This window comes from the organism of the source record quoted next, unplaced genomic scaffold (genome assembly GCF_019419815.1).
Source record: "Pyrus x bretschneideri cultivar Hongxiangsu unplaced genomic scaffold, Pyrus_bretschneideri_v1 Contig62, whole genome shotgun sequence".
Taxonomy (NCBI): domain Eukaryota; kingdom Viridiplantae; phylum Streptophyta; class Magnoliopsida; order Rosales; family Rosaceae; genus Pyrus; species Pyrus x bretschneideri.
Genome location: NW_025999801.1, coordinates 995352 through 1018536, shown reverse-complemented (window position 1 = coordinate 1018536; position 23185 = coordinate 995352). Strand labels below are relative to the sequence as shown.

The 23185-nt window shown below is 37.6% G+C and overlaps 3 protein-coding genes across 5 annotated transcripts; 2 read left to right on the top strand and 1 right to left on the bottom strand.

Moving 5' to 3' along the window:
* The first annotated feature begins 5521 nt into the window (after positions 1 to 5521).
* On the top strand, positions 5522 to 10915 carry LOC103946110 (uncharacterized protein At2g38710). Of its 3 annotated transcripts, none has more exons than XM_048572652.1 (5): positions 5522 to 5845; positions 7363 to 7482; positions 8497 to 8611; positions 8837 to 8930; positions 9544 to 9801. In XM_048572652.1, the coding sequence occupies exons 1-5, from the start codon at positions 5742 to 5744 to the stop codon at positions 9627 to 9629; spliced, it is 519 nt and encodes a 172-aa protein (XP_048428609.1). In that variant the 5' UTR covers positions 5522 to 5741; the 3' UTR covers positions 9630 to 9801. The 3 variants fall into 3 exon arrangements, with proteins under 3 accessions (XP_048428609.1, XP_048428610.1, XP_009355017.2); XM_009356742.3 differs by lacking the exon at positions 9544 to 9801 and adding an exon at positions 10570 to 10915 and having other exon boundaries at positions 5525 to 5845; XM_048572653.1 differs by lacking the exons at positions 7363 to 7482; positions 9544 to 9801 and adding an exon at positions 10570 to 10915 and having other exon boundaries at positions 5523 to 5845.
* Positions 10916 to 11625: 710 nt separating this feature from the next.
* On the top strand, positions 11626 to 14995 carry LOC103946106 (vesicle-associated membrane protein 727). Its single transcript, XM_048572651.1, is given in 7 exon segments — positions 11626 to 11779; positions 12059 to 12297; positions 12393 to 12416; positions 12419 to 12590; positions 12675 to 12795; positions 14464 to 14526; positions 14635 to 14995. Coding segments are annotated over 6 exon segments (714 nt in total). The 5' UTR covers positions 11626 to 11779; positions 12059 to 12107; the 3' UTR covers positions 14779 to 14995.
* Positions 14996 to 16910: 1915 nt separating this feature from the next.
* Positions 16911 to 21201, bottom strand: LOC103946107 (pentatricopeptide repeat-containing protein At1g09220, mitochondrial). Its single transcript, XM_048572782.1, has 2 exons — positions 19409 to 21201; positions 16911 to 17593 (listed from the first exon to the last, which is right to left on the bottom strand). The coding sequence occupies exon 1, from the start codon at positions 20968 to 20970 to the stop codon at positions 19492 to 19494; it is 1479 nt and encodes a 492-aa protein (XP_048428739.1). The 5' UTR covers positions 20971 to 21201; the 3' UTR covers positions 16911 to 17593; positions 19409 to 19491.
* Positions 21202 to 23185: the final 1984 nt, after the last annotated feature.

The following is a 23185-nucleotide window of genomic DNA, read 5'->3' as shown; positions in this document are numbered from 1 at the left end:
TGTGGCGCCACTGTCAATGATCCATTGACCATGACGAGAAGCCACGGGTAACAAACCTGTGGCAAAGTGATCACGGGAAACGACATGAGCCTGAGGAGTAGGTGCCGTGTTGTCATTGAGGGCAGCAAGGAGACGATGATGCTGTTCGGCAGAAAGATGGGGCATGGCAACCTGCAGGTCATGCAAAGTGGGTTGCGGCGTGTGATGGGCTGGTGGGCCAGAGTGTGGAAGTAGATAATCCAAAATGGGCTGATATGCGTGATTAGCAGATGGGCCAGGGCGTGAGAGGCTTGCGGAGCTGCAGATGGGCCGAGAGGCAACATTATTGCTGCGAGCAGATGGAGCAGCAACGCTGCGGGTAGAACCTGCGGAAGTGGAGGATCGGCGGGGAGGTCTCCACGGCTGACCATGGAGAGGATGTCCAACCGGATACCCATGAAGCTTGTGGCAAGTATCGCGGGTGTGGAAATCATAACCGCAATAAGTGCAATGTAGAGGAGGCCGATCGGACGAAGACCGAGGAAAGCTACGCACCACCATAGCAGCAGGAGGCTCGGTAGTACGTGAAAAACCAAGGGCACGTTGTTTTTCGGCTTGAGAAACAGAGGAACAAGCTTGGCGGACTATGGGCAAAGGATTCATTAGAAGAATTTGGTCCCGAATGGCGGCAAACGATTCATTGAGACCCATAAGAAACTGCATAAGTTGTTGGCGATCATGTTTGGTGCCACAAGAACAAGAACATGCATCACTATAGGAGGCGAGCTCGTCCCAAAGACCTTTTAGGCGAGTGAAGTATGTTGAGACCGAGGAGGACCCTTGGGAGACGGTGGCAATTTCACGATTCAGGTGGAAGATACGGGGAGCATTAGACTGGGAAAAATGTTCATGAAGATCATCCCAAACAGCTTAGCGGTGGTGGAAAAAAGAACTGATTCGGCAAGGTCGGGCTCCAGGGAATGAAGGATCCATGAAAGGATCATATCATTGCAGCGCCTCCAAGAGGTGTGAGCATCAGGGTCCTCGGAAGGTGAGGGTTCTTCAATATCACCTGTGATAAAACCAAGTTTATTCTTAACGCTTAAGGAGATGTGCATCCAGCGTGCCCAGGTCGTGTAGTTATCTCCGTTTAACTTCTTGGAGACAAGGACAAGATTGGGATGGTCGGAATGGTGAAGATAAAAAGGGTTGGTGCTACCATCGGAAGAAGAGTCTCCCATGATAAAAGGAGAAACGACAGGGATGACTACCGAAAAAAAATTGTGGTTGAGCAAAAAAAGCTAGGGTTTGCAACCTGCTCTATATACCATGTAGAAAAAGAATGTGTGGCTAAAAAGTATATATTTGATACGTGAAGAAAAGAAAATATATACAATTACATTCCTTGCACAGCAAGGTACTATCCCTACAAGATAGGAATACACTTATAATTAGGATTACAATCATATCTAGACTCCAACTAGGAAGCTATTTCTAACACATCTTAATCTTTTGCACATCTTCACAAATTCGCTCGAATCAGAAAACCCAGATTGAATCACAAATTCACTTGAGTCACAAAACCCAACTTCGTTGGAAGTGCAAAACCCATATTCAAATCACGAAACCCAGACTCAAAATGCAACCACCAAACTCAAATTGCAAATCCAAAATTTCGTTCAAAGCTTTGCAACATTTGCAAAAATCAGTTTCCACATTAGTTTCTGCAGAAATCAGTTTTCACCCACAAAATCGAGTAAAGTAAATGATTGAGAGCGCAAGATGAGGAAGCAGGCCCTCCAGAGGATGCGACTTGATTCAACGTTCTTCGAGTTTAGAAACGAACAGACGAAGAGATCCTGGGTTTGCGAGTGTAAGCGACGGCGACGCGAGTAGACGAAGCAAGTAGAAAGATGAGAGAGGACGCGACACAAAGAAAAGAATGGGATGCAGTGAAGGTCTTAGCAACCCCATGGTTTTTTTTTTGGGGGGGGGGGTGGTGGTTGGCTAAGACCTCCTAGTGAAGGAGATTGCACGAGTCCAGCTCTAATCTCACTTAACTTAGTTCGTGTACGTAACAAACACGAGACAACAATAATGTCTAATTCTATCCAGTCCAGTGAGAGTTAACGAGTCCAAACAAACGCACCCTTAGATTTCATGATCTAAAGAAATTATGGTCACCCATTGTTCGATCTTAATGCAACGATAAATAGTTTTTTTAACTTTGTTATTGTCCTTTTTTCTGTACCATTGGGTTAAGATCGAACGATTAGTGATCACAGTTTCTTGAGCCATGGGGTCTAGGAGAACGGGCCTTGTCCTTTTACGCAGAGCATTTTTTTCATGGTACGGTAATGCAGTAGCCATCCTGATCTGAAATTTTCACAGCGGAAACACATGCAGCCTCGTGATATGTTTACTTTTCAAAGCTCCATAGAAGGAAAATTACTAAACCAGATTGAAAATATTTGACTTATGGTGTCCTGTGGAAGCCAATTCATCTTCCGCAATTATATTTGCTTCTCGGTAAATACGCCGAACGTTCGTAAGAATTCTTAATGAAATTCTTCGCATCCTCACGAACGTTTGGCATATTTATCATTATGGATGCCAAGAATTTCATTAAGAAATTCTTAATGAAATATTTGACTTATGGTGTCCCGTGGAAGCCAATCCTCCAAGGGCATCTTAAATGGCTTGTAAAAGTTGCTTTTACATTTCATTTTATATTTTCGGAAATTTGTGATTTTATTTAATTTTCTCTTTTACTAACGAGGCCCGCCTTCTAAAGATGCAAGAAAAGATATAAATTAATATTTTTGTTTACATTTTCTAACCAAATTGAGTATTTTGTATCCCGTCCATTAAAGAACTTTCAGGCCAACAAGAAAGTAAAATGCTAATTTTAAGGTGCTTATTTATTTATTTATTTTTTAAATTTTAACTCGGCTGAATAAATCAGCTCCAATTTGTAAACTCAATTGGGCAGGATGTAATTGCAAAAGGATGCCAAAATAAACCCGATCATTTATTGAGTTTGGTTTGGATGGCCCCACCTTTGCTCTAACCCAACCTAATATGAGTTCAACTCAAAATTCACTCATGCACGCCAAACCAAACCTACGTAATTTATTGAGTTTGGTTTGGATAATGGTATTGTTTTATAATCTAACCATATATTTGGATGAGAGAAATAAACTTGAAATTTGGATAAAAGTCAGAATTTATAAATTGGCATGCCCCAATTCCTTTGTTTAGATTCATAAACATGGAAATTTAGAATTTCTGCGTGGAAAAAAAACTTAGAATTTGGGACCTCAAATTCCTAAGTTTAAATTCCATGTAAATAAGTGTCATTTCCCAATTTCTATGATTGAGAGTTTAAAAATAACAAATTCCATATTCAATTCTATTTTCCTTTTAGGTTAACCAAACAAGAAAATTCACAAATTCTAGAAAATAAAATCCCGTCATTTCAATTACCGTCATTTTAAAATTCGTTAATAATATTAAATTTCTTTACCTAAACATAGTGTAATTCCACATTTGCATGGTTAATTTGCCTATTTCGTTTTACTTTTGAGTAGATAATGAACTTTTGAATTGAATTCTAAATTCTTACAATATATTTGGATGAGAGAAATAAATTTGAAATTTTGACAAAAATCATAATTTATAAATTGACGTGTACAAATTCCCTTGTTTGTTTGCTTTTATAAACATATAAATTTAGAAATTTCTCATGGAAAAAAACTGTAATTTGGGACCACAAATTCTAAAGTTTAAATTCGATGTTGATAGGTGTCATTTCCAAATCCTTATGAGTGAGAGTTAAAAAAAAAAAAAAATTTGTCTTCAAATTCATTGTTGTTTAAGTTAACATATAAGAAAATTCACAAATTTTAGAAAATAAAATTACCTCATTATTTTAGTCATTTTCAAATTCATTAGTGATTTTAAATTTCCTCATCCAAACACAATATAAATAATTTATAGATTTGAATTTCACCTTATTCCTTATATTTGATTTAACTTTATAAATCTTGCAAAATAAGGTGTAACATAATTGAACATTAGTAAAATTTCTCATTCAAACACAATGTACAAAATTTATAATTGAATTTCACCTTATTGCTTACATTTGGCTTAACATTTATAAATCTTGCAAAATAAAGTGTTACATAATCCGAACATGATAAAGTTTGCCAATCCAACCCGACTCAACTCAAGGAACCTGAATGGGAATGAAGATCCTCTTTGTGAGGATCTCGAGAATTCTGCAATCACATCCGTTCATCATACATCCTGCGATCAGAAATTATTGTAAATTTTTTATTTAAAATTGAATATAAGTAGTACCTAACGAAAACAGACCGCACAATGTACGATAAACGAATGTGATTGGAGGATCTCCGGAATCTTCACAATGAGGATCCGGAGAGGATTCTCATTCCCTGAATGGAACCAAAATTTTCACCTTGCTACTCGTTGCTAAGGTGTACCTTTTCAACGATTAAAAATAAAAAGGGTTATACTACAAATGGTCCCTAAGATTTGCATGATCAATAGAAATGGTCCCTGAGATTAAAAATCAATAGAAATGGTCTCTAAGATTGTCCACCATTCATGATTTTGGTCATTCATTTAAAATTGATTTTGGACAATTTTCAAAGCTTTGTAACTCAATCGTTTCTTAACCAAATTCAACCCATAGTATATCAAAATGAAGATAGGAAAGTGTAGAATAAGATTATAACTATTGGGAATCCTAATGGTTGTCGGAGATGGTCGGAAAATAACCTGAAATGTGACTGGTCCGTAAGAAAATTGGAAAACTCGCCAAAAACAGGGTAAACTTTAAACATTCATAACTTCTTCAATACTTAACCAAATCGAGTGATTCAAAAACGAAAATAATACTTCTTGATAAGACGAAGAGAATAGTACCTTTTTCGAAGGCTAACTCGTCGTGATTTGGTTGGATAACGGCTTGAAAGTGGCTAACCATTTTCGAGTTAGCCACTTTTGAGCACTTTTCCGGCCAAACCACAACGAGTTAGCAGTAAAGGAAGATACCATTCTCTTTATCTCGTCGAGAAGTGTTGAAGAAGTTATAAACGTTTAAAATTTACCCAGTTTTCTACTTTTTCCGTGGATCAGTCACCTTTCATGCTATTTTCCGGCTATTTCCGGCAATCATTGGGCTTCCAAATAGGTATAATCTTGTTCTATACTTTATTATCTTCATTTTGATATATTATGAGTCGAATTTGTTTAAGAATCGATTGAAGTTACGAAACTTTGAAAATTGCCCAAAGAGTTTTTAACAAATGACCAGAATCATAGATGGTGGACAATCTCAGAACATTTCTATTGATTTTCAATCTCAGAGACTATTTCTATTAATTTTCAATCTCAATAACTATTTCTATTGATCATGCAAATCTCTGACATTTTGTATAATAATCCAAATAAAAAAAGTGAAAGACAATGACGTGCGAAAGTCGGTGCGAATATTTGTATTTTTTGGTAGGCGACTTGGGAGGATTTTTCCTCGAGCAAAGCAAATTTTTCTACTTTTTCCTTTCTGTTTTTCCTGCTTTCTTCTCTGTTTCAATTATTTCTGGTTTTCTGGGACCAAACAAGTTTGGTTTTTATACTTCCATTCTTTCGTTCTGTAAAACCCTAATTTCAGGGATCAAATCAAATACGAAGCAACCGATCATTTATACCAATTGCAATTGTATAATAAACAAAAAATGGTGTCGGCGAACAAGGACATGGTGGCTTACTGCTTCGATACTCTCCTCGCTCACTACAACACCGACCAACCTCCTCCCCCTGCTTTCGACGACGGCCAGCAGTACTCTCTCTCTCTCTCTCTCTCTCTCTATATATATATATATAAATGTACACACACATACTTGTTTCAATTCTATTATATTTAATTTTTTAGGAAAAATCTAATGCCATGGTTTTACTTTTTGCTGAAGATTGTTGAGATTGTATCTACTGGGAGGACGGTTTCTGGCTTCATTTTTTCGATGGCATTTTACTTTAATTCTGTTTTATTTTTCTTCTACCGTGAAGTGTGAACTACAAATTTATAACATTTTTTTTTTTTTTTAAATTTATATATAATTATAGAACCGGTCTCAGTGGCTTGCTTACATTAAGATGATTTTTTCATGCCATTGCTGAATTTTCCCAAAGTATATTAGCTCAGCCATGTACGGTTGTCTTCGGTGAGCAAGTTATGAGTGTGGTGTTGGAAGGCCGTGTATCGATCCCATGTTTTCTGAAATCAGCACTAGGCAAGAGGGGATAGGATATATGATTAGTTTTATACTTGATTGAAGTCCATTCAGATTAGGTACTCTGTTTCGAAAATGCACGAGGAGGTGGAGGCCCTTTATTGTAGCCTGATCGGAGTGCTGGCTTAGCTTCTAGCATTGGCTTTTTGACTGGCTATGAGAATCAACTTGTTGAGTGAATCGTTCCTGTTTTTGTAGTATTGTTATTTGAAAAATAAAGTGCAGTCATTTGCAAAAGCGAGAGCGCCGTTTGAGTTTCTGTTGTGTCTATAGCTATCAGTCCCGTTCTCCTAGACTCCATGGTCCAAGGAAATTGCAGTCACTCACTTTCGATCTTAATCCAATGGTGGAGGAAAAAGTACAACAAAAGTTAATTGACTACCTATCATTGGATTCAGGTAGAACGGTGGGTGATCACAATGTTCTTGGACCATGGTGTTTAGGAGAAATGGACTCCTATAATTATTTTCCCCTTGTTCTTTTTATGTTTTTTTTTTTTTTTGAACCAGACGCAAGGATAGATCCGATCATTTTCTCGTACCAGTTATGAGGAATGGGAGATTTGAACTTGACACCTTCTCTTTAGAAAAGAGGTGTATGTACCACGTAGGCTATACGTCTTGCAGTTTCTTTTATCAATACTTGGTTTGAGATTTATTTGCTTTTAGTTTAAATATTGCATCGTCTCCAATTATGTGGCATGTGCTCTTTTATATTATTCTTTGTCGTTTGGGTTATGAGTGATAAATAGCCGGCAATATTAATATCATGTTTCCTTCTGCTAATAGAATATATATATATATATATATATGTATGTATATATATATATATATGTATGTATGTTAGTATGTGTGTGTGTGTGTGTGTGTGTTAAGTTGGGAACCTAACTTGTGGACTTGCATATCAGTCGTGAGAATGGGTGATCTGCATCGTAACTGGGACACACAACACATACACACACCCATATGTGAGAGTGTGTGTGTTTATGGATTGCTTTATGGCTTAAGAAGCAGTACATTGATTCTTTCAATGTTCTCATCTGATATTAACAATGCTTTGGTCTCAGTCCATTGTTTGTTACTTGGAAGAAAGTGATGAATGGTGCTGAGCCTCGTTTGCGTGGATGCATAGGAACACTAGAAGCTCGGGGCTTGATTAATGGCTTCAGGGACTACGCCCTAAACAGGTGTTATAACAAATCTTGTAATTATTTATCAAAAGATCTTCTGATCATCATCATGTGGCATGAATGGGCCCATCTTTTGGATTGCCAAGTCTTCATTACTATTTGTCATTAACCTTTGACCCGTGTCTTTTGGTCTTTGATTCCTTAACTTGTTTATGTTTGATTGGTTTTTCGTTTTTGGTTTTTATATATCTTTAAAGATCAGACCTTTTAAACGGTTTCTTATTTATTTCCAACTTGGTGCCCTTTTTTTAACATAAGAAACACAAGAGATATCAACAACTGGTGTCAATTTACTGCCACTTGAAGTGCAAAATAGGAAGAACAGGTAAAGGGAACCGTTAAGGGATAGGAGGAGACAGAGAGAGATGAGGATTTTAATCTGATGATCGGTTTTGTACAAGATGTTGAGATGAGGATTTTATTAGATGGAATGATTGGTGGAGATCAAAATCAAGACAAGACTGGTGTCCTTGAACCTTCTTGAAGCAATCCTGAAGGGCTGAAGAACTTTGACCTTTGAAAGACATTTCTTGCCTCAATGCACAGTGCTCCACTCAATCCTCAGAATGTAGTAGGATTGGATAAAGTCATGCAATGTTTGAACATTTCTTCTATAACTTGTTTAGTCAAACAATGTGAAGCGTTCTCTACTGTATGATCCTTTGCCACATTAATTTTCCTTAACTCTACCCAGTCCCTACTCCAGTAATATCAAATCAATATGTTTTGATCTTCCATGAAATACTTGATTCTTGATTGGAAATAAATAACATTTGGCTGTCACATAATGCTAATCAATGTTGCTTCCTTGGATCCTTCATATACTTTGGAACAACACGTATTGCTTTGAGCTAGGTCAGATCTTGTGCAAACCATCGAATACATGAGACATCCTACTGCATTTGCATAATGCACTGTATTTTTTTTTTTTTTTTTTCTATACTGATGTGGGGTTTTTCTTTTCTTTGTGATATTTTTTAATCATTTCTTCCTGTTTGTAATTTTCTGTAGTGCTTTGAAGGACCGGAGGTTTCCTCCAATACAGGCTAAGGAAATACCTTATTTGGAATGCACAGTTTCCATTCTGACTGATTATGAAACTGCTAGTAACTACCTTGATTGGGAGGTATGTTCAAGTTCTTCCACCGTTGGGATATTTGCAAGGATCTTTAATGGTTTTGGCTTAATTAGCTATGTTGCATGGTATACTGTAGGTCTCATTGTTTAGATTAAGTTTGTAATATACTCTGGCATAGGATACAGTATGCATGAGAAGTATGGTCTTAATTCACTCCGTAATTTATCTCCAAAATTTTGTTTGCTCTCTTATCATGATTAATAATTATTGCAGATTGGAAAACATGGTATAATTATTGAGTTTACTGATCCTGACTATAACACAAGGCGCAGCGCTACGTACTTGCCTGAGATTGCTGCCCATGAAGGTAATTCTTTCCACTCATTACTTTCCAAAAATACGACTTTTTGAAATTTATGAGCAGAAGAATTCATAGTAGTATCTTTGAAAATTTTGGTGGTGCAAATTTTACGCCGACCTTTGAAATAAAATTAGAATTGGAAAATGTGATCTGTTTTTCTTTGCTCAGTTCTCCAAATTCTGTTTTGTTAATATATTTACAATTATATCTCATGATTTTCCACATTTATTTATTTATTTTTAAACTAGAAAAAAGCATATGTTGCCTTGGTCAAAAGACAGTCGCCTGTGATGGGCCTCTCAAATGGGTTCATAAGAGTCCATTTTGGGGCCCCCCTGAAACAGAAACATACCACTTTCCATGGCATTACTATGCCCAGCTATAAAAGGTGGGGAGGAAGAGTTGGGAAATGACAAGGAAGGTGAGTGGTTAAATTTTACAAAAAAAAGACTAAAGCATTAAAAAAAAAATATAGGGAGCTTTACCCAATTGGAAATTTAGTACGGTTCGTTGTCATCCTGCATTTTGACAAAGGTCCTTTGAGTGGGCGAACTACTAGCGAAGTTTCTTATGTTCATAGTTTGTTACTTATTTACGTTCTGTTTTGCTAATTGAACAGGTGGTCGTAATGCCACTTTTCATGGAACGAACCAAACCAGTTTCTTTTATAGATTTTTGTATCAGCAGCTGTTTACATATTTGTAAGATGAGGTACAGAGAAAATCAGGTAAAGTTAGTTAGGGGCAAAAAATCATCCAGGAGAGTGGGAATCTTTGTTTTTCATCTGTTTGAATAGTTGGGTAAGGCTTTCCAAACTTACGGTTCGAAGGCATTCATATGGATGATTCTTTTTATATAGTTTTATGTTGTAATGTCACCTCAGCCACACATTGGTGTCACTGCTTGAGTCTCGTTGAAGTTTAAGATATATAAGGATTTAGGGCATAGGATTTGGGTTTGAGTACTTTGAACTTTAAAGCTTAGAAACTAAATTTGAAACCTAAGGCGCAAACAGATTCAAAACATTAGAAAAACAACTGGACTAAGCTGTTACTACTGCTCAGACACAGTTGTATGGATGTCATGCGGTCATAAAAATTAGGTTTGTTAAAAAATGATAATATAGTTTTGCAACCGTTACTGTTTGAAGGTTTGAACGACATCGTGGTCCAAACTGATTCCCTTTCTACCTTTGGTACCTAACTTGAACAATTCTTCTACGTCTTCTACGTCTGCTATAGTGCCTAAAACTGAAGCAACCTTATCTTTTACGAGCAAAGTTTTTAGTACTGAACTAAAAAGACCCTATCCTTCATAGACAAGGTTTCAGCCCGATGGATTGAGTCGTAAATTTAGCGGACACAGGGTTACCTATTCCCAGGTTTTAATGTACGCTTTCATGATTTCTGTTACCGCTCACCATTGTAACAGAAGTCAGGTGGACTATTTTTGAAATTGTGCTTTGCAGACGGTTCCTTCAATAATTTCAGTTTGAAGATAAGGATCCAATTGTAGCTAGGTTTCTAATGAAAATTAAGGAACGCAATGCGATATGTGTACTGTAATTCACCAATAAGCCGAAATTTCTGTGCCGATTTGTGTTTGTTACTGTTTTGGTTCTTAGTCTGGTCTGATTTGGTTTCAGGTTGGACAAAAACCGAAGCAATTGACTCGTTGATGCGGAAATCTGGTTACAATGGGAGCATCACTGAGTCGCTTCGGAACCGTATACGGTTGACCCGCTACCAGAGCTCCCTATGCACGATGGACCATAATGACTATGTTTCCTATGTCAAGGAAACCAGAGGGGGAGCTCCCTGTGTAGTTGGTGTTAACTCTGGCAGCCGCTGAACAAACATGAACTATTCCGAAAGAAAGCATTTGGGGTTGGAGTGGATTTGTTTGCTGTTCCAGTGCAGACCGCAATAATGTTGTACTTGTAAAAACTTGTAACTCATTTTCCCAGAAACTAGTGCATATTTCATGTGTAATTTTATGTTCTTCAGACTCGACGTCCTGAGAACAACCTACGTGGCATAAGTACGTGCCAATAATTAAGGACATGTGGACTAAAACATATGCGTGTCCTCATTTCGTTAGTTAAAAAAAAAAAAGAAAAATCTGAAGTTAACTAAAATGGATAGCAGACAGACCCTGAGTTAACAAGCAACAATAGTGTTCAAGCACGTGTTGTCAACATGATTACCATTTTTTGTAGAAATTAAAATGAAGACTTAACTACATTTTACGCCATAAGGTTTGGAATAATTTACAAAATGAACCACGAGGTTTAAATATTTGCATTTTATGCCACAATGTTTGGAATAATTTGCAAGATGAGCCACGGGGTTTAAATATTTGCATTTTACAAGACATGATTTTTGTATTTCATCTGTTAACCGTCAATTTCACCACTAAGTCATTTAAGGGGTAAAAATAAAATTGGAGTTCAATCTTTTGATGGAAAAGACGTGGTGGTTATCTAGTTGAGTAAAACCCAACATGATCCTCTTCATATCATTTTGGTGAGAATCCTAGGAATCTGTAAATTATGTCGGTTTATTGTATATCGTGCGATCAATTTTTATCCGATACTGTTTGTATTTAATTTTAAATAAAAATATTTAAAAATACTTTCTAATTACATGATGTACGATAAAAAAGATTTAGGAAGCAGAGAGGTGCACCACGTCGCCTTTAGTTAAAGCACACGCCCAACTGACTTCCCATTTTACCAATATTCTATTTCCAGGTCTTCAACTTTCCGACGAAGCAACTTCCCCTTAAATCCATCACACACACACACACATACACTCTCTTGGATTGCGTAGATCGGCATCCATTAATCTGACAAGTAAGTTGCTCCTTCTTCCCTATTTCTCGGTGTTATTTGCGGATCAAGATGTAATTTAATTTAATTTTATTTTTTTTTTTTTTTTAAGATTTGCGTATAATCCCCATTTCTTTGCGACCTTTTTTCCTTTTCTGTTTGGTTGCCGAGAAAATTGAAGGATTGCGATTGGTTAACTGACGATGGGGGGTTTCAAGCACATTGAAAACCCATCCAACTGAAGTATAATACCGAATTTTCGTTTTGCGTATTTTGATAATTCTTTTTCTTACTTGTCAAATTTCTAACGCTGCATTTAGGTATCTTCGCGCGATTGCAGTGATAACTCAGATATGAGTCACATAGGATTAATATATAGCTTTGTTGCAAAAGGAAGTGTTGTTTTAGCAGAACACACGTCCTTCTCCGGAAACTTTAGTACTCTTGCTGTTCAGTGCTTACAGAAGCTACCTTCCAGTAGCAGCAAGTACACCTACTCGTGTGACGGCCACACTTTTAACTTCCTACTTGACAGTGGATTTGGTACGTATTCTTTCTTAAGCTCCAACAATTGCAATTGTGCTTGTTTGAGATTTACTTGTGGAATGTACGGTCTAACCAGCTAAATGGGTTTGCAGTGTTTCTTGTTGTTGCTGATGAATCTGCGGGAGGACTATACCGTTTGTGTTCCTTGAACGAGTGAAAGAGGATTTCAAGCATCGGTATGGTCCAGATATTAAGAATGCAGGGCCACATCCTCTTGCAGATGGTGACGAAGACGATGACTTATTTGAAGATCGGTTTAACATTGCATACAATCTTGACAGAGAATTTGGGTGTGTATTTGCCTTTTGGTGTATAAATATTAATCTTCTTTGTAATTTAGTATGGCAACTAAATATTGGGTTTTTCTTTGACAGGCCAAGGCTTAAGGAGCACATGCAATATTGCATGGAGCATCCAGAAGAAATAAGTAAGCTTTCCAAATTGAAGGCCCAAATCACGGAGGTCAAAGGTGTGATGATGGACAATATTGAGAAGGTAAAATATAATATACTCGTGGCTGAGGAACTTTATGAAGATATGGTTATTTTATGCATAGAATGGTGTGTTTTCAGCACAAGTTACAGCCCTTTGTCATAGAATTTGGCCTGATGCCCTAGTACTCATAACTTTATTGATCATTTTTCTGAGGGTAACCTGCTGACAATACTTTGCCATTAGGGGTTTGGCTGTTTTGAAATGGAGTATTTATGAGTTTTTTGTTTTAAAAGTATGTTGGGCTTCCACTTTATAATTTGGAGGATTTGCCCATGAGATAATCTTAGACATTGATTTTGTCTATTTTTATTTTCAGCTTTCTATTGAACTCCCCGTCTTCTTCTAGTTTCAGTTAAGTTTCTGTATGCATCAAAGATTTAACAATGGACTTGTATTGGAGCTTGCATTCTCTTCCTTGTATGTGACAATTGAATTGACTTCCACTGAGAATTGCGTCACCACCTCTTTTGTTTTGTAGATTTTTTTGTAAGAAAATGTTGGTTTTTATTTACTACATTTCTTTGGGGGGAGTGACTTGAGAGTTGGATATTGATAATACGTATTGAGATGGAGCAGCTTAAGTCATAGTGTTATACCATTAATTTTGGTAGTTCCACCTGATGCCGGAAAGCCTTAGTTTTCAGAAGGCAAGGCTGGTTATCTGTTCTAGATGAGTCTTTATGAAAGTATGACTTCTAGAACGAAAACTCATCCAAAGATTTATAAAATGAATAGAGAAAACAACAGTAAACATATAGGTTCTACCATTATGCCAGTAGATTTCTAGGAATCACCCGTAGGGGTTAGGTTGCATCACACAAACCAAGAGAGAAGCGAGCGCCGGAAATTTTAGTCAATCATTGAATCTGCTCCAAGAAATACAAAGATGTAAATTATGAAGTCTTATAGCTTTTAGACTTGTGTTCTTAATCATCACCACTGCTCTGGTAACAAGAGGGATAGCTATTTAACTGCTGTGCTACCTTCAGATTTTTACTGGGATGAAGGTTTCTCCCTTCTCCCATTTTCTCTGTTGAATAAAGAAAATCTGATGACTTTTCTTCCAATTCGATTATAAGAAAGGGTGGGAATTCTTTAGATTTAAGTCTGTTTTTTATCGTCAAACAAGGATATAAAAGAGAATGGAGACATTTGTGGGGTGAGGAAGAACAATCAGCTTGGGTGGATTTTCCATAGTCACGCAAACTTGGTTATTATAGATAACATGCGGGTATAGCTGATAACCGTCTGTTTGAGTCTGATAACTATTGTTCTTTAATGTGCGTATGGGATTTAAGGGCTTCCTTGAATTGCGTATGGAATTTTTGTAAATCCATTTTAGCAAGAAACACAAGTCTAGTAATCAGTAGAATCAGACTAGTTTGGGTTGTACTTAACCACCTGAACTAAAATTATGCTGAAATGCTGACAACGGAGTGGGAGGGAAGATAGAAATATTTGTTGTCTGGTGTTTTAATATCACTACCGTTCAAATACCTTAATGTTATAAATCAAATCTAATTGGAGGGTTTGCTTCCCTTGGTGCTTCTGTAGAAAGAAAATAAGTATCTGTTTTTTTTTTAACCTTCTTATAATTGCGAGTCAGCCGTGAATGACTACTTTTGTTCATTTTGAGTTGATTGGATAAATCCCATCTCTTGGTGGCAGGTTTTGGATCGTGGGGAGAGAATTGAACTTCTGGTTGATAAAACAGAAAATCTGCAGTTCCAGGTACATGCCATCACTTACCTAATCTGGTTGTATAATCTAAAACCGGATTTGAACTCGCAAGGTATTTATAGTTCACGTGCTATTGGGGATGTTTTGTATTGAATTCAGGCTGACAGCTTCCAGAGGCAAGGCAGGCAATTGCGACGTAAGATGTGGCTGCAGAGTCTCCAAATGAAGCTAATGATTGGAGGTGGAGTCCTTATCCTGATCATCGTACTATGGCTTATTGCCTGCGGAGGTTTCAAATGTTAAGGTGCTAAGCAACACGGAATCGTCAATTGTTAGCCATATGTAGTCCAGTTGGTGTACAAAATGTTGATTGTTCTTGTATGTGTGAACTTTTGCAGAATCGAATACTCAACAACTTCGTCTGCCATGTAATTAACCTCTCTTAACCGCTGGTTTTGTATAATCAGCTACTTTTGAGATGGTAGTTCTCTTATTAACCTTTCTTTTGTTTACTGTCTAATTTATTTAGTGGTCATGAGTGAGTTGTTTGTTATGGGTTAACTGGGGCTGTTTTTGGAAAGCCAAGAGTGCTTCATAGAAGTGCTTTATGAAGAAATACGTACCCATGTCATCTTTAGGAAGCACTTCTAGTGCTTTTTAAGAAAGTGATGTAATAAAAATTCAGTCTTTCTAGTTAAAGCATCTTTAGAAAAAGGTTTTTAGGGCTTTTTATTTTTATCACAAATGATTCTTCATGTTTTAGAAAAAAGTTTGGTCCAACACATCAGTTCGGTCGTTCTGTCCAAATCCGTTAAAGTTCTGTTAGGACATTAATGTGGTACATGAGTGCGACCCGCAATACCAATCACATGGCGCCAAATGAATTAAAAAATAATTTTTATATTTTAAAAGATGGTTTCAACCAATCAAAACCTAATCATCAACATGTATCGCAAAATTTTCAGCTTCATCTAATTAAATTTGAGATTATTCTACTTAAATATCACGTGTAAATGTAATATGAAATGAACCAAGGAATTGTTTCATACAACTGCAATAAATAAACACAGTTAACAAATGCAAGCATATCTAAAAGTGTTGTGGACGGCATGAACATTTTGAATATGTCCTTGAATTCGTTCGGGACATGAGCAAAACTCAGATTGGAGAAGAATATGGTTTATGGGTTCCCTTTATTAGAACTATGTTTCTATTTATTTTTGTTTCGAATTGGTCATGGGCTCTTTTACCTTCGAAAATCATACAGTTACCTCATGGAGAGTTAGCCGCAGCTACAAATGATATAAATATTACGGTTGCTTTAGCTTTACTCACTTCAGTAGCATATTTCTATGCGGGCCTTACAAAAAAACAATTAGGTTATTTCTGTAAATACATTCAACCAACTCCAATAAGTTAATCACTCCGATGCACATCCCTTTCTATCTTCCCCTTGCCCACCTATGCGATTTCTGCACACCTCTCTCTCTCTCTCTCTCTCTCTCTCTCTCTCTCTCTCTCTAACAAAGCAATACAAATAAACACAGATTAACGAATGCAAGCATGATAGACAATCTTTGCAAAATGCAAGCACGATAGACAATCTTTGCAAACACTTACAAATTGACATTTTAGGTACAACACGTGGGGCTGACCCAACCCAACACGATCACTTTAGAGGTTTTTTTTATATTTTTTTTTTTGCTTCTGTAGCAAATATCTTAAATATAGCTTATTGGAAGCTCTGAAATTTACTTCAAATGTAATGACTTTGATTGTATAAGAATACATGTATATCTTACAAGGATCCCTACTACATAGCTAATTGGTATAAGTAATCAGCCCATGATATTCTCCCTTATCAACGTTGATTAAAGGCTAATAAGGGAAAGTATCATAGAGAATCATTGAATTTCTCAACAAAATATGTTTATGCTTTTATTCCAGATTCCGGAAGTGATTCACTTTAGTTATTGACTATATCTCTGTTGATTAGTTAATTAATTAGCTCTTTTCAGAGCAAGATGTTTCAGACTATGATGGGGTCCAATAATACTCACACCTTTGGCCTGTGTTGCTATCTATTTTACTCTTCAGTGTCCATAGTAACGCTTTCTCTCTAGAGAGTGCGTTGCCGACGAGTCACCCTATTTGACTCGACACACTTCGAGCTCGGGACCTAACCAGGCACGCCCACCCCTCTAGAAGAGTTGTGGGCGGCATGTTCAAAGCTAATCACTCGCACGTAGACGTCCCTTTCTCTCCCCCACCTCTGCCGCTTCTGCACACCTCTCTCTTTCTTTCTCATACTTACACACCCTTTGGGAATGATAACCGTTCAATTTTTTTATCTTTATAAATATGATCATGAAAAGAAAAAGCAACCTACTTGCTGATGATACATCACCAACTTGTACGATCCAAAAAACACGTATATGATCAACTACGATATAAATTTAAATCTTAAGTACAACACGTCGGGCTGGTCTGACTGAACACGAGAACAATACATCACCAACTTGTACGAACCAAAAAACACGTACATGATCAGCTACGATATAAATTTAAATCTCAAATACAACACGTCAGGCTGACCGACTCAACACGAGAACGGGCTTAAACTAAGGACGACATATGATGAACTCCTAATAAGACATTTTATATTAATGATGATTTGGTCAGTCATATCAACTTTGGTATTGAGCATCTATTTGGCAGGCCATTTTTTCATCAAGGAAAATTCTAGGGAGATCACATTTTGTATACCGACTATCAAACTTTCTCTATTAGAGAGATGGTTCGAATGTGGTTTACAAAATGTGATCTCCTTGGCATCACCCTTTCATTAGTTCATATTACCTACAATGTCTTCAAAAGAGCCCTTTCTAGAGAGAGTGGAGTTTGAGGCATCATGGTTTAGTAATAAACATATATGATATTTCCTTGATTTTGTTAGAATTTGAAGTCGGGGAGGGGAAATGAGACATTAATAATACCCACCATCTCACAGGTAGCCCTATATTGTAGTGTTCGATGGCAAGTATGGCTGGCCATTTTGAAACGAGAGTGGAAGGAAAGACCACGGGCAGCGACATGAGCTCCATACAAAACAAGATATCTGAAGGAAGATTTGTGAAAAACATGTTCATTTAAGCAACATCAATAGCATGCAATTAACAATTAAAGGCGGAATCATGCTTGTATGCATTTAAAAACAAAACATTTACCCATGAAATTCAAAGCCTAGTAGATAGGTGAACCAAGACTCAACTCAAAACAAAGTGAGTTGAGAAATCAATACCTTTGTAGATTCCTCTTTGCATAAGCAAAGGCTAATCACCCAAAGAGAGGGCCTTCATTCCTTGCATCTTAGATCCATGGATTTGGATGGATGAAAAGGTTTCTCCAAGTTCCCAAAATTGAGAACCTCTAATTATTCATCACCAAGGCATAATGAAGAAGAAATGAGTGACCTTGGAGGAGTTTGATTGCTAGATGATCCCTCCAAGGTTGGCCGAAATTTTTAGAGAGAAAGGAGAGCTTGTGTTCTCATGCTTTCCCCAAAAACAACCCTTAATGAATTTTTGGCTATTAAGTCATACTTATTCCTTAATTCATTTGAGTGGCAAACTTGTAAATAAGTCCAAAACCACTCCTTTGCTTCAATGGCCGGCCTAAGGGGATTTATTGGGCTATTTGGGCCTTTGTGAATCATTATTCATTAAGTTGTCATACAACTTAAGTCAATGGACTTGACGTTCGAAGCCCATTGGGCCTTAAGGTCCAAAACTATCCCGATGTCTTTTAACGAACTTATTCGTTTGATTAATTAACATATTAATTAATCCTTGCCATTGGATAAATAATTAAACCATTTAATTATTCTTACTCATCTCCGTTGTTTCTTCAAACTCTACCTTACTCGGTGAACGATCCATTAGGTTCCTTTTAGCGAGGCAGTGGGCGATTAAAACTCTTTCTAATCGATTGTGAATTGAAACTTACTTTCAATTCTCCCGTTAGTGATAATACACTTTTAGGGCTTCTACAAACCATGGTTGACGCCTAGCAGCATGTCATGGTTACCCAAGCTAATCAGAAGAGGTGGAGAACCTATTCAGTTTTAGGATTACAAATGCAATACGGTCTTTCTCTAATACAATACTCTTGACCACATTGTTTGGTTTGATAGTTTATTCATGTCTACTATCCAATGTGAGTCTTGTGCTTATATGATTACCTTGAATGTGATTTGGAACACATTCCTAAATCTCATTCATACTTTGGCCAAAGATTCTTAATCATATCATAGAGTATTCTCCCTCAAACAGTTTGAAGGTTAGAGATCCCTTGTTGCGCATTCACTTGCCTTCATGGCTAAGTGGCTTAACCCCAACGATGCCTTGGACACCCTCCTGATGGAGTGACTTTGACATAATCAAAGATTAAGGACCTAACCACAAGACAACTGTGATGCCTCAGGTCAAAAGACTAATTTGCATTATCCCAACCATGAGTTCTCATGTGACATGAATATGAGAACTCTTCGTTGATCGTGTTCAGTGAACTCATTCTCTATTGAGCACCTACGTACTTGTCTTGATGTCACACACACCAATGACTCGAGACTAGTCACTCTCCCTGAGAGAAGACATAGCACGTACTGATTTTAACGGACTGTCAATGCCCAATTGACAATCCTATGATCAGGAACGTTTAGGATGTGTCAACGAAAGAATGGTCTCATGAATCTAACTTCTTTAGATCGCATTCTTCCAATCACATATTCCTTGGACTTATCGTTTAAGCATATAACATTTATATGAGACGGCTCAAACAATAATCTTTGCCCTTTACATTTAAACTATATTAGTTTGAAATGTCCGTAAAGTATCATCATATGATTGGTTTTAGAGCACATTTCCAACAATATCTCCAAGGAAGCACGAACAGTGGCAGGAGCTATCATAGCATTTATAATCTCTCTCAACCCTGGTTGTGCATCTTCAACACCAGTTAGACCAAACTATGCCCTGGAAGTTTGAAGGCGTTCCTCTCATCTAGCAAGCTTCTCATTCTCTCGGCATCACTATACCTTCCAACACCAGCTAAGATGTTGGACATAAGCACGTAGTCCCCTCCATATCCTCTCTCCATCTCCAGTACCCTTTCCGTCACCCTCTCGCCCATCTCCACATTACCATGAAAGCTACAAGCACCCAAAAGCGTCCTCCAAATCACAACATTAACAATATTGCAAGGAATCTCCAAAGCCATTTTTTCTGCTTCTTCTAATCTTCCTGCCCTCCCTAGCATATCTATTAAACACCCGTAGTGTTTGATATCCACTGCAATTTCATACCCGTTGATCATCTTCCCAAAGAAGTTCAGCCCCTCATCTATTAATCCTCCATGACTGCAAGCATTGAAAATACTCAAGAATGTCACTCGATTTGGTTTAAAACCAACTTTCTCCATACTTAAAAAATTCTCGACAGCTTCTTTCCCCATTCCGTGCATTGCAAAACCGGATATTATGGACGTCCATGACACCAAATTCTTCCTTTGGGCAGGTATCTCATCAAAAAATCTTGATGCACTCTCTATACAGCCACACTTTGCATAGGAGTCCAAAAGGGAATTTGCGACACGTATGTCAGATGCATTAAACCCTCTCTTCTCACCATAAGCATGAAGTGATTGGCAAATCTTAAGATCCCCAAGTACAGAAACCGCTGGGAATATGGCCAGAAGCGTAATTCCGGTGGGTACAATAAGATCTTCAACAACCATTCTCCGAAACAAAGCCACAGCCTCCTGGGGTTGATTCATCCGCGAGTACACATCAATAATAGCAGTACAGGACACAACAGTAGGCTCCGGCATCTGATCAAACATAGACCGAGCCAATTTAAGCTCACCCCATTTGGCCAAACCAGTTATCATGACATTCCAAGTGACAGAATTCCTGTGCGGCATTTCATCAAACACATTGAGAGCAAGTACCAAAGAGCCACAAGCAACATACATATTAATCAGGGCAGTTTGGACGTAGACATGGAAATGAAAACCTAGTTTGTGAGTCAGGGCATGGATTTGGGCACCTGGGATTACGGAGTTTAAGGCAATGGAGGCGTGGAGAAGGAAGAAGTAAGTGAAGGAGTCAAAGGAATGAGAATACTGCCGGACATGTTTGTAGAAGGCGAAAGCTTCGTGAGGGAAGTGGCCGGAGGAATAGCAGCGGAGGAGAGTGTTGATGAGTAGGAGAAAAGCGGAGGTGAAATTATGACAAAGGAATAAGCCGGAGGAGAGAATGTGAGAGTGGATTTGCTGGGTGGCTGCGCGGCTTGCTGGGTTTTTGAGCAAGAGAGAGGCCAAGTGCCTTGGGTGGGAAGGCAATGAAGAAGAAGAAGAAGAAAAACGTAAGAAACGTTTGCAGCTTCCGGCAGTAGTTGGACCAAATTTGCAATATTTTGGAAATAAAAGTTGTTTCATTGCATATTTGATGAATTTGATTAGACAAATCCGGCAGCAGCTTCAGCTTGCTTGCCAGCTGCTTGTAAAGTTTCTGTTTCTTCTTTTCGGCTTTTTGGGTTGGGTGGGCTGCTGGATTGTGTACAAAGCTTCTTTGATGAAGTTAATAATGCAGATGGAAGTTGCCACCCGGTGGTATTGTGGTCCGTAAGTTCGAATCTTATGGATTGCAGGTTACAAATCAAATTATTATACGTCACTTATTGTGGTTTAGACTAAATCATTCACTTTTAGTGTAAATGTATCGTTGTTTTATAAAAATGAACTTTAATGAAAACCCCTTATGATTAAAAAAAATCAATAAAAATCACTTGATGAAAATTTATTAATAATAAGTAAAAAAATGACAGTAGCATTTTCATAAATAAAATGAAGTTTGGGAGGCGGTCACACTTTCATAAATAAGTTGAAATTTGCTGGCATGACAATTTACAAATAGTTAGGTTAATTGTTTATACACAAGTCAATTGTTTATACATAAAGTGTCACCATATCATGTATAAACAATTGACCTCCTCGTATATACAAAAATGTTACCAAAATTCAACTTATTAAAGAAAATATCACCGTCTCTTTTTTTTTTGTCCTTATTTTTAAGTTGGCCTCAACATTTTAAAACATTTCAAACAACTACTTAACATTCTGAAAATTGAATATCTATTAGATCACCAACGTTAAGTGAGCCATTAACAAAAAAAAAAAAAAGTGATGACATCATTAATTAACTAATGTCGTGAACAAATATTGAAATTGGTTTTCACTTATCTTTGAAGCGCTAAATTCCTAGATCGCTCCCTTTTAGCCAAGTTAAATTCTAAGTTTGCATGGCAAAAAGGGATCAAATTATGAATTCATCAGTGTTTTAAAAGACGTGCCACGAGGCGTGCCTAGGCGGCTTTGGAGGCGGGGCAGGGATGATAACGCCTCTGCCTAGTGGGAGTAGGTGAAAACTCACCCAAGTGTGGTCAAGGCAAGCTTAGGCGACTGAGGCGTGCCTAAAGACAGTTGGTGGGCTTTCCTAGATCCATCAGCGATCCGAAATTGAAGTCAAATGGCTCTGTTGTCTGGGTAAATTGAAGTCAATAGCTCTATTTAGGGTTGCAGGGTGTGCGGTGTCTTCACAAGGAAGATGATCGCAAAGAAGAAGAGGAATTCTTTATTTTTTTTATTTTATAAATGACTTGGCTCAATACGACGTCGTTTTGGCCAAGTTTGTTTTTCTTTTATTTTTAAAACCCGCAAGAGTCCCCTATTTTTCCTCTTTTTCTCAACAGTTCCCTATTATTTAAGGTCCAGTAAGGCTTCGCCTCACGCCTAGGCGAGGCTATCCACAAAACACCTCGCGTACGCCTTCGCCTTTTAATACATTGGAATTCATAGCTTCATAGGTGACTTCAAAGTTAAAACCCACTGCAATTCACTTAACAGGAGGGATAACAATTCATATAACTCACCCAAAAAGTTCACCTTTAACCATTTGAGAGTTAACTGTTCCTAAGCCACGAAACCTTAATTATGAATTCTCATTCATCCTCTAAATCTTAGGCATCGAAGATTCTATGACTTATACCATACCAAATAACTAAGACTCACTTGTCTATTTTGTTGGACAAGTTTCAGTACTAGGTAATGACGAAAGATACATCACAGATGAAGGTGCAAATGTGCATGACAGCAATGGTAGTGATGATGATAGTGAAAATATAGAGCAGAATAGCACTCAGCAGCAAATTCGAACATGGATGCAGTCATGCAACTGCAAATGCTGGTGGATCAATTGGTTTTGAGGAGAATCGAAATAACGGCAGGTCCAGATCTCCATACACACTAAGGTTCAACGTTTATACCTGTAACACAGCAAGTTGAGCGAGTAATCGCCACCATAACAGCCACTATGGTGCCGCCAACAGCAAGAAGAAATGCATTGGACCACCCACCTTGTTTGCATCCACCTGGACATCTCTTGTCCATCTATGTATAGCTTTCCAATACTAAATTGAAATTATGGTGTTTCTTGCTGGCATTATGCAGAAACTGTAATATGGCTTCTTGATACACTCCCACAAACGTTGGGAAAACTGTGATAAGAATTATTGCCTAAACAACGCTCTGTTATTAATTCAGGTATGCGCATCTTGCGCGTCAATGATATCTAAGGCACACGACAAGATGCAAG